Source organism: Arvicanthis niloticus, chromosome 1 (assembly GCF_011762505.2).
Source record: "Arvicanthis niloticus isolate mArvNil1 chromosome 1, mArvNil1.pat.X, whole genome shotgun sequence".
Lineage (NCBI taxonomy): Eukaryota > Metazoa > Chordata > Mammalia > Rodentia > Muridae > Arvicanthis > Arvicanthis niloticus.
This window is the reverse complement of record NC_047658.1, coordinates 58,208,012-58,220,052: the sequence shown is the minus strand read 5'-3', so window position 1 is coordinate 58,220,052 and position 12,041 is coordinate 58,208,012. Positions and strand designations below refer to the sequence as shown.

Here is a 12,041-nt window from a genome sequence, read left to right as displayed (position 1 = left end):
AGGCAGTAAAGGATATAAAGACAGATGTCCTGTTACAGACTAGCAAACAATAAAGTATTTAAGAAAAAAATTTTGAAAAATCATGGACTTAAAATTATGTTCAGATATGATAGAGCTAGGGGTGATCTATGCTGATTTTCAAGTTATTATACGATAAAAACCAGCAAAAGGTAAATGAAGTAAGTAGACTGGGAAATAATGCTTTCAGTAAGAAAAAGATACCACAGTGATTAGAAATTCTAAGAAATGGACAAAGCAGAGAGGTGAAGGAAACCACAAGAAAACCTACAGCATCAACTAACCTGGGAACCTACAGAGATTGAACCACCAACATGGGATAGACCCAGGCTTTCTGCATATATGTAACAGTTATTCAGCTTGGTCTTCATGAGGGACTCCTAACAGCAGGAAAAAAGGCTGTCTCTTATTCTGTTGCGTGCTTTGGGAACTCTTCACTGCTACTGGCTCTTCATTCTTCAATAGAAGAAGATACATCTAGAATAATTGCAAATTGATATGCCAAGGCTGATATCCATGGAATGCCTCCCATTTTGTAAAGAGAAAGGGAGGAGGAGCAGATGACAGGAGAGGAAAAGGGAGTGGAAAGGGCTGGGAGGAGAGATAGAAGGAGAAACTACAGTGTGGATAAGAAGTAAATAAACAGATTAGTTATTTAATTAAAACTTAAAGTGGTATTTTAATTCTGGGCATGTTGCCTCCATATCCAACCTAAAATAAGAAGTTTTTATTGATTTTAGATGGAAAATAAAATCATATGTTAATAGGTGAATTTACAGATGACATTCTCCTAATAATGGGTAGAATTTTTAAAATGTAACACTTTTATAAAATATTTTGTTATTTCTGTCTTAAAACCTAAAATAAATATCCTATGAAAGAAAAAAAATAAATTTAATTTCATATGAGAAAAGAAGAAGAGGAGGAGGAAGAGGAGAAAGAGAAGAAAGAAGAGGAGGAAGAGGAGGAAGAAGAAGAAAAGGAAGAGCAGGAGGAGGAGGAGGAGCAAGAGGAGGAGGAAGAGGAGGAGGAGGAGGAAGAGGAGGAGGAAAAAGGTGGTAGTGCCTCAGGAGGTAAGAATACAGAGATGCTCCCTCTGTGTCACTCTGCCAAAGTAGCTGCATATTCATTCACCTGTCCACGATCACAAAAGAGAAGACTATGCTCCCCAAATCCTCAGATGGAAAGGGATGTGCAATTTCAAAAGGTGGTAGAAAAATAAAAAAACATAAAATCAGCAACAAAAAAGAAAACTGTGAGGCTTCAGTAAAAATATTGCTTATTCTCATAGATTTTTTTCATAACAATAAAAGTTAAAAACAAAGGAAAAAGACAAGCCTTTGCAGATTTAAGCAAAAAAGAAAAGGAAATTAAACAACACAGAAACAAAGGTAATGCTAGCTCATTCTCCTGTGGTTTGGGTTTGCATTGACCAATAAAATATTCTACATTCCAGCTTTCCTTCCATATGGCCTAGTTTAATGTCAGACACAATTCAGTTATTTTGGAAGAGAGAATCTCAGTTGAGAAATTGAACCCCTCCCCCCTTACATTGGCCTGGGGGTAAATCTATGGCACATTTTCTTCATTAAAGGTTGATGTGGTCTCAGCTCACTGTAGCTTGTGCCATTCCTGGGAAGGTAGTTTTGAGGTGGATAAACACTCAGAATAACTAAACTAGTAAGCAATACTCCTTCATGGTCTTTGTGCCAGTTCCTGCCTTATGGTTTCTGTGTTGACTTCCTGCGCTGACTTCCCTTGATGAAGGTCTGCCATATGGAAGAAAATGCTAAATAAACCCTTTCCTCCTCAAGTTGCTTATGGTTCTGGTGTTTCATCATAGCAATTGAAACCTGAAACACCTTACCTCCCCCTTATCTGAATAAGAACCAGAATAAAGTGGTTAAGTGCTTGTTTTTTTTTTTTCCAAATAATGATAAAGGAAGCACAAGCTATAATTATTATCACCATCATTTTTGAAAAGCATGAACTGATAACCAAAACACTGGATGGATATGACCCAAGAGAGGCTGCTTTATGAACTCACTACTTTCCTTATTTTGATACAAGAATGTAGCAACCCATCTGTGGACTAGAATTGGAGATACAATGACAAAGGCTGACACAAGCTAGTATTATTACAGGATAAACAAAAGTACCAACAACTATGACATTTAGGTTTTTTGCAAATTTATGTACTGTTTTTGTTGCATAATGTGGGATAAGTCATTGTCCACACACTTTTTATCAATTTTAACAAAGTTTTGTAACCTTGACTTACATATCAATAATCAATATTATCTATGCCTGGTTATTAAAATAAAGAAAGGATTTTAGGATGGGGTATGCACAACTGTATCCTTTGTCTAAGCATTATGTCATTCACAGTATTGACAAAACAGAATTGAGTTTTTGTCAGCAGTACTTCCTAACTTCTAAGATGCTAAAATTTTGAAGACAGTGAACCTTCCACATCATAGTACCCTTATAACTAATGCAATAACTTGTCATATTGCTGAGCCTTTGTAAGTACTTGCTCAATGACCGAATAATGGTTTTGAAGGAATTATGTCTCTAAAATATTATAATTATATACATCAAACTTCCTGTTCCTATTTCTGGTTTATTTATTGCAATAGGAAATAGACCCACTCTCTGACTTCTATTCATTCATTTTTTTAGACACATTCCCCACTGCCTAACTGTTCAAGATGATAGAAATGAATTCAACAGGGCCTTTGCCTTCAGAGATGTCAAAAGTAGTTTCACCCTGGAGCTAATTCATGTGATGCTTCTAGCACAGTGCCTTACAGAAACACATTTGATTTTTTTTAATGCTATAAATAGTGGTGATTTAATTATTTTAAATCTCAATAGAGTAAACACTTGCTTAGTTATATTTTGGTTAGTGAGAATAAAACCTGCTTCTCACCATTAAGTAGCAATACCCACTCTGTTTATGTAAGCGTCCTCCACTCTAACAAATGATAGTCTCTATCCACATGACACAATTCACACAAATTGGAGACTTAGCCTTATCCATTTTAAATGTAACAATAAATCGGCTTACTGTTGCAAGTCTTGTTGTACTTGGTGTTCTCCTGTGCAAACCCTTCCAGCCGGCACTGAAAACGATGCTGCCAAAATTCTTGAAACCAAGGGTTTCTGAGGTTTGTTTCTGGACGGAGTTTCAAATAATAATCATCAAACCACTTGACATCAGGAGACTGGAGCTTGATTGTAATTCCACCAACAGCTTCTCGCTGATACCCATCTGTCACGTCATACCTGTCAGCCCAGCCATCACTGTGGAAACAAGCAAAAACAGTTCCCTCAGCTTAGAGCAGAAATATTCTGGAGAAATGAATCTTTCTAGTTTGAGACACTGATTGTAATGTGGCTATTATTAGGCCTCACGAAGACCATGCATTGTACTCCAGAGGTGACTGTTATCTACCAGCCTGTTAAAGGTAAAAGCCAAGGCAATACCATAATGGAAAATGTGACTTTCTGACATCAGAACGCAATAATTTTACCTTTGAATTGTAGAAAAGAAGCTAGTATTTTTAACATAATTTTACAAATTATAAAATATAATGCAAGTTTTACAATTTTATTGTGCATAATTTTTCTGGATTTTAATAAGCAAGTCAAATTAACTTTAAATATCTTCTTTGATTTAAATTAAAATAATCATTAACAAAATTGGTATTAAAAGATTGGAAAGTATTTGCAAAACATACGCAATATTCATTAAAGTATACTACAGCATGTTATTGTTGTTTATACAAGAGATAAAAATTATAAGGGTTAAAATATCTTGTAAGTAGTCATCCTGTGACTACCATACATATGCTCCTTTTGAGTCTGTGTACATTCAAATTCATTTAAATGTATACTTTGAACCATATATTTGTATAACTTCAAAAAATTAAATGATGGGATACTAATGAGAGTGAGAGGGAAGACACTCTTCACATCATAAATCAACTCTCACATTGAGAGAACAGAAAGAATGAGGAAAAGTGCCTTTTGGCTGGGGCAGACACCTAGCTGGTGTACTCCCATGAAGACACCATATCTTGAGCCATCCTAGAGGGACCACTGCACTCAGAGCAATGGGTAAGAACCCTCCTCAAAAACCCTATGCCCCAGAGCTGCAACTTGGGAGCCTGGGACACTCAGGACCCATCCAAACTCCACACTCCAGATTACCACTCCCATTCCGCCCTTTGCTTAGTACTTTTGGCTGGGGCAGACACCTAGCTGGTCTGCTCCCTTGAAGACACCATATCCTGAACCATCCTAGAGAAAACACTGCACTCAGAGCAGCAGGATTTCAGGATCCCTGGGATTCAGAGGCAGTCTGAGTCCCAGGAGCTCTTCCACCCAGGAGCTCAGGATCACAGGATCACAGGATCACAGAGACAGCTGGACTCTGAGGAGTTCTGACACAAGAAAGATAACTGAAAAGACAGGCTCCAGTCAGAGACAGTAAGTGCAGGTAGCACTAGAGATAACCAGATGGTGAAGGCAAGTACAAGAACATAATCAACAAAAACCAATGCTACCTGGCATCATCAGAACCCAGTTCTTCCACCATAGCAAGACCTGGACACAGCATCACACTGGAAAAACAGGATTCAGATTTAAAGTCACTCCTCATGATGCTGATAGAGGACTTTAATAAGGACATAAATAACTCCCTTAAAGAAATACAGGGGAACACAGGTAAACAGGTAGAAACCCTTAAAGAGGAAACACAAAAATCCTTTAAAGAATTACAAGAAAACACAACCAAACAGATGAAGGAATTAAACAAAACCATCTAGGACCTAAAAATGGAAATAGGAACAATAAAGACATCTCAAAGGGAGACTACCCTAAAGATAGAAAAACTAGAAAAGAGATCAGTAGTAACAGATGTAAGCATCACCAACAGAATACAAGAGACAGAAGAGAGAATCTCATGTGCAGAAGATACCATGGAAAACATTGACACAACTGTGAAAGAAAATACAAAATGGAAAATAATTCTAACCCAAAACATACAGGAAATCCAGGACACAATGAGAAGAACAAACCTAAGAATAATAGGTATAAATGAGAGTGAAAATTCCCAACTTCAAAGGCCAGTAAATATCTTCAACACAATTATAGAAGAAATTTCCCTAACCTAAAGAAAGAGACTCCCATAAACATACAAGAAGCCTACAGAACACCAAATAAACTATATCAGAAAACAATTTTTTCCTGTCACATAATAATCAAAACATCAAATGCACAAAACAAAGAAAAAGTACTAAAAGCAGTAAAGGAAAAAGGTCAAGTAACATATAAAGGCAGATCTATTAGAATTACATGAGAGTTCTCACCAGAGATTATAAAAGCCAGAAGATCCTGAACTGATATCATACAGACCCTAAGAGAACAAAAAATTCCAGCCCAGACTAGTATACCCAGCAAAACATTCAATCACTATAGATGGAGAAACCAAGATAATCCATGAGAAAACCAAATTTACACAGTATCTTCCCACAAATCCAGCACTACAAAGGATAATAGAAGAAAACTCCAACACAAAGAGGGAAACCACAATTTAGAAAAAGCAAGAAAGTAATCTCCCAACAAACCCCAAAGAATATAGGTACACAAACATAATTCCACCTCTAATAACAAAAATAAGAGGAATGAACAATCATTTTTTCTTAATATGTCTTAACATCAATAGATTCAATTCCCCAGTAAAAAGATATAGACTAATAGACTGGATATGTAAACGGGACCCAGAATTCTGCTGTGTACAGGAAACGCACCTCAGTGACAAAGACAGACAGTACAGGAAAGTAAAATGTTGAAAAACAATTTTTCAAGCAAATGGTTCCAAGAAACAAGCTGGAGTATCCATTCTAATATGGAATAAAATCGACTTTCACCCAAAAGTTATCAAAAAAAATAAGGAAGGACACTTCATACACATCAAAGAATAAAATCTATCAAGAAGAACTCTCAATTCTGAAAATCTATGCTCCAAATGCAATGGCCCCCCACATTCATAAAAGAAACTTTACAAAACTCAAAGCACACGTTGCACCTCACACAATAATAGTGGGTGATTTCAACACCCTACTCTCAGCAATGGACAGATCATGGAAACAGAAACTAAACAGAGACACAATAAAATGAACAGAAGTTATGAACCAAATGGATTTAACTGATATCTATAGAACATTGCATCCTAAAACAAAAGAATATACCTTTTTCTTAGCACCTCATGGTACCTTCTCCAAAATAGACCATGTAATTGTTCACAAAACAGGCCTCAACAGATACAAAAAGATTGAAATAATTGCTTGCATCTTATCAGATCACCACAGACTAACTCTGGTCTTCAATAATAAAAACTTAATGGAAAGCCCACATGCACATGGAAACTGAACAATACTCTACTCAGTGATGACTTGGTCAAGAAAGAAATAAAAAAAGAAATTAAAGACTTTTTAGAATTTAATGAAAATGAAGGCTCATCATACCAAAACTAATGAGACACAATGAACACAGTGCTAAGAGGAAAACTCATAGCTCTAAGTGCCTACAAAAAGAAACTAGAGAAAGCATACACTAAAAACTTGAAAGCACACCTGAAAGCTCTAGAACAAAAAGAAGCAAATACACTAAAAAGGAGTAGAAGGCAGGAAATAATCAAACTCAGGGCTGAAATCAACCAAGTAGGAACAAAAAGAACTTTACAAAGCATCATCAAAAACAGGAGCTGGTTCTTTGAGAAAATCCACAAAGATAAACCCTTAGATAGATAAACCCTTAGCCAGACTAACGAAAGGGCACAGAGACAGTATCCAAATTAATAAAATCACAAATGAAAAGGGAGACATGACAACAGAAACTGAGGAAATTAAAAAAAAAAATCATCAGATCCTACTACAAAAGCCTATACTCAACAAAACTGGAAAATTTGGATGAAATGGACAATTTTTTAGACAGATACCAGGTACCAAAGTTAAATCAGGAGCAGATAAACCATCCAAAAAGTTCATAGCCTCTAAAAAAATAAATAGTAGCAGTCATTAAAAGTCTCCCCACCAAAAGAAGCCCAGATGAAGAAACCACATGGTTTTAGTGCAGAATTCTACCAGATCTTCAAGGAAGACCTAATACCAATTCTTTTCAAACTATTCCACAAAATAAAAACAGAAGTAACACTACCCAATTTGTTCTATGAAGCTACAATTATGCTCACACCTAAACCACACAAAGACAGAACAAAGAAAAAAAACTTCAGACCAATTTCCCTTATAAATATTGATGCAAAAATACTCCTTAAAATTCTCACAAATGAATACAAGAACATATCAAAACAATCATTCATCATGATCAAGTAGGCTTTATCCCAGGAATGCAGGGATGGTTCAATATTCAGAAATTCATCAACCTAATCCACTATATAAACAAATTCAAAGAAAAAAACACATGATCATCTTACTAGATGCTGAGAAAACATTTGACAAAATTCAACATCCCTTCATGGTAAAAGTCTTGGAAAGATTAGGAATTCAAGGTCCATACTTAAACATAGTAAAAGCAATATACAGCAAGCCAGTAGCCAACATCAAACTAAATAGAGAGAAATTTGAACCCATCTTTCTGAAATAAGGGACTAGACAAGGCTGCCCACTCTCTTCCTACCTATTCAATATAGTACTGGAAGTCCTAGCCAGAGCAATTAGACAACAAAAGGAGGTCAAAGGAATACAAACTGGAAAGGAAGACGTCAAAATATCAATATTTGCAGATGATATGACAGTATATTTAAGTGACCCCAAAACTTCAACCAGAGAACTCCTAAACCTGATAAACAACTTCAGCAAATAAGTTGAAAGAGGCTGAATATAAAATCAACTCAAACAAGTCAGTAGCCTTCCTCTACTCAAAGGATAAACAGCCTGAGAAAGAAATTAGGGAAATGACATCTTTCACAATATTCATAAATAATATAAAATACCTTGGTGTGAATCTAACCAAACAAGTGAAAGATCTGTATGACATGATCTGTATCTTCAAGTCTCAGAAGAAAGAAGTCAAAGAAGATCTCAGAAGATGGAAAGATCTCCCATGCTCATGGATTGGCAGGATTAATATAGTAAAAATGGCCGTCTTCCTGAAAGCAATCTACAGATTCAATGCAATCCCCATCAAAATTTCAACTCAATTTTTTATAGAGATTGAAAGAGCAATTTGCAAATTCATTTGCAATAACAAAAAACGTAGGATAGTGAGAACAATTCTGAACAATAAAAAACTTATGGGGGAATCACTATTCCTGACCTCAAGCTGTACTACACAGCAATAGTGATAAAAATTGAATGATATTGGTACAGAGACAGGTAGGAAGATCAGTGGAATAGAATTGAAGACCCAGAAATGAATCCACACACTTATGGTCACTTGATCTTTGACAAAGGAGCTAAAACTATCAAGTGGAAAAAGGACAGCATTTTCTACAAATGGTGTTGGTTCAACTGGAGGTCAGCATGTAGAAGAATGCAAATCAATCTATTTTTATCTTCTTGTACAAAGTTCAAGTCCAAGTAGATAAAAAAACCAGATACACTAGAACTAATAGAAGAGAAGGTGGGGAAGAACCTTAAATACTTGGGCACAGGGGAAAATTTCCTAAACAGAACAACAATGGCTTATGCTCTAAGATCAAGAATTGACAAATGGGACCTCATAAAATTGTAAAACTTCTGTAAGGCAAAGGACACTGTCAATAGGACAAAATGGCAACCAACAGAATGGAAAAGATCTTTACCTATCCTCCATCCAATAGAGGGCTAGTATCCAATATATACAAAGCACTCAAGAAATTAGACTCCAGACAACCAAATAACACCAGTAAAAATGGGGTACAGAGATAAACAAAGAATTCTCAACTGAGAAAACTCGAATGGCCAAGAAGCACCTAAAGAAATGCTCAAAATCCATCTGTAGTCATCAGGGAAATGCAAATCAAAACAACCCTGAGATTCTACCTCACAGCAGTCAAAATGGCCAAGATTAAAAACTCAGGTGATAGCAGATGCTGTTGAGGATGGGATGAAAGAGGAACACTCCTTCATTGTTGGTGAGACTTCAAGCTGGTACAACCACTCTGCAAAGCAGTCTGTCAGTTCCTCAGATAATTAGACATAGCATTGCCTAAGGACCCAGCTATACCACTCCTAGACATGTACCCAGAAGATGTTCCAACGTACAACAAGGACATATGCTTCTTTATGTTCATAGCAGCCTTACTTATAATAGCCAGAAGCTGGAAATAATCCAGATGTCTTTCAACTGAGGAATGAATACAGAAAATGTGGTACATTTACACAATGGAGTATTACTCAGCTGTTAAAAACAATGAATTCGTAACGTTCTTAGGCAAATGGTAGAACTAGAAAATATCATTCTGAGTGAGGTAATCCAATCACAAAAGAACACACATGGTATGCACTCACTGATAATTTGATGTTGGTCCAAAAGCTTGAAGTACCCAAGATATAACTCACAGACCACATGAAGCAAATGAAGAAGGAAGACCAAACTGTGGGTATCTTAGAAGGAGAAACAAAATACTCATGGGAGCAAATTTGGAGAAAATGTGTGGGACAGAAACTGAAGGAGGGGCCTTCTGGAGACTGTTCCACCTGAATGTCCATCCCATGTGTAGTCACCAAAGGTAGATGCCAATGTAGATGTCAGGAAGTGCATGCTGACAGGAGCCTAATATATCTCCTTAGAGGTCTGTCAGAGCCTGACATATCCAGAGGTGGATGCTCACAGCTAACCATTGAACTGATCAAAGGATTCCCAGTGGAGGATTTAGAGAGAAGACTGAAGGAGCTGAAAGGGTTTGTGGCCCCATGGGGAGAGCAACAATACCAACCAACCAGAGCTCCCAGGGTCTAAACCACCAGCCTGGGAGCACAGAGGGAGAGACTCATGGCTTTAGCTGTGTATATAGGGGAGGATGGCCTTGTAGGGCATAGATGGGAGAGGAGATCCTTGGTTCCATGAAGGCTAGAGGCCCCAGTGTGTGGTAGTTCGATGGTGGGGAAGTGGAAGTGGGTAGGTGGGGGGGGGCACATCCTCATAGACGCAGTTGGAGGGCATATGGTGTAGGGGGTTCCTGGGTGGGTGGGTGGGAAATGGGGAAAGAGGATAACATTTGAAAAGTAAATATTAAATAAAATAAAAAATGAGGAAAGTATTATAAATTTATGTAGAAAATAAAGAAAATATACTATTGTAAATAAACACAAGAAAATACATTTAAGTTAAATGGTACGCCTTGTAGCAGATAGAAGAGTAGTCGTTGGTTTGTCTATAACCCTTTCTAGTGGAGCACGGTGCTGGTGCTGGTACTGGCCATTTTTCTGCCACAATTGATGTTGTCCTTTCTTAAAGGCATGGAAGTCCTCTTTAAGGAAATATATGCTCCAATATAACTTTGACAGTTTAAGAAACTAAAACAAAAGGATCAAAGAAGTACTGTGGAGGGATCTGAGGGGAAGAGCAGCATGGTGCCTGCCCTGTAAAGCAGAAAGAGATTTGAATTCGAGCAGCTGGTAGAAGGCACAGATTGACATTATGATCCATTGTTTACTTTATATATTGTGTTTTCCACTGAATAAATGTTTTTCCCCAATAAAATAGTTTGACTATAAAATCAATAATGTAGTGAATATTAGGTAAGAAATTAAAATATAACAAATGCATGACTATTTTAAGATGTGATATGCTATATCAATTCTGATTTAAATATTGATAATTACTATTTGCTGCAAAGGTCATGGATTATCCTTACTGTATTCCAAAGGATACCCACAATGATCTGAGCTATTTCCTAAGAAAAAGGGTGGATAGGGAGAAAAAGAAACAAGCAAACCAAATTAGCCAATTTTTCTCCTAAGCCCCTTCAGATGAGGAACATTATTAAAAGTTATCTATGCAATAATTAAAAAAGTAATAACTTTGTGACAGATTAGGGAAGAGGAAGGAAAGGTGAGAACTTTGTCTCAGTGTTGAATCTGGACACTTCACACATTCTCTTCTCTCAAGTCTCTCTTTTTCAGCTGCAGAAGATTTTATTTAAAGCTGACAAGTTGAAGTGGAGTGGGCTTGTTTGCCTCCTTCCTTCCCTCTGTTGTCACTGAGAGGAGAGTGTGGGTCTCCCTGGCACCCAGGAGCTGCATGGGCGAGCTGCAAACAGGACAGGAAGCACTGTCTGTCAAGCAGAGTCCCATTCTCCCTGGATATGTGAATTCAAATTGTTCTTTTGGTTAATGTTAGCTCAGTCTTATGTAACACTATGATTATAAATGTTATATAAAGTTGTGAGATGATAATGGGCTCAATTTACTCTTCACAATCCATTCATTGAATTTAATGGAGTTTGCAAAAAGCTGGTTTTGATAAACTCTCTTGTGGGTAATGTTTCCATAGATGAAAAGTATCTGGATCCAAGAATGTTAATTTGCTCATCTTTGACTCTGGATTCTTTCAGGTTTTGTTTTGCTCAGGCATAAATCTCTCACAATGTAGAAAAAAAAAGATGTGTTGTTATTAGCTTTGTTATCTCATGATGTAAACTGAAAGTTATTTTGATCCAGTTATTTCCAATTTATAGTAAAATGAAAAAAATCATTGAGTTAGAGTAGAAACCAAACATTGTCAATAATTATGAGTTAAACAAGGTCATTAATTATTAACTGATTAGGAGTGTCTGCCAGGTTAAGTTCCAAGACAGAATATTTTATGCTAAAAAGGTACTGTGTGCACTAGTTATTACTTATTATGATGATTATAAATGAGCTGTCAGATTTGTCTAAAATGACAGAGCATTTCAAACAAGGAATGAAAATAATCTAAAAAAAAAAAAATACATGTTAGGCGAAGCCAAAACTTACCTTTCTACCACCTAGTTCTTTTATTGCTTTAAAAAAAATGGTCTTCAATATGAT

The 12,041-nt window shown here is 36.6% G+C and overlaps 1 protein-coding gene across 3 annotated transcripts in view; it reads right to left on the bottom strand.

The window, feature by feature from the left end:
* Grm5 (glutamate metabotropic receptor 5) overlaps positions 1-12,041 on the bottom strand; it is a 483,575-nt gene that overhangs the window by 114,385 nt on the left and 357,149 nt on the right. For all 3 annotated transcript variants that reach the window (XM_034485471.2, XM_076937502.1, XM_076937509.1), the window contains exon 4: positions 3,089-3,324. In XM_034485471.2, the coding sequence (XP_034341362.1) occupies positions 3,089-3,324 (236 nt within the window). The remainder of the gene's footprint in view (positions 1-3,088; positions 3,325-12,041) is intronic.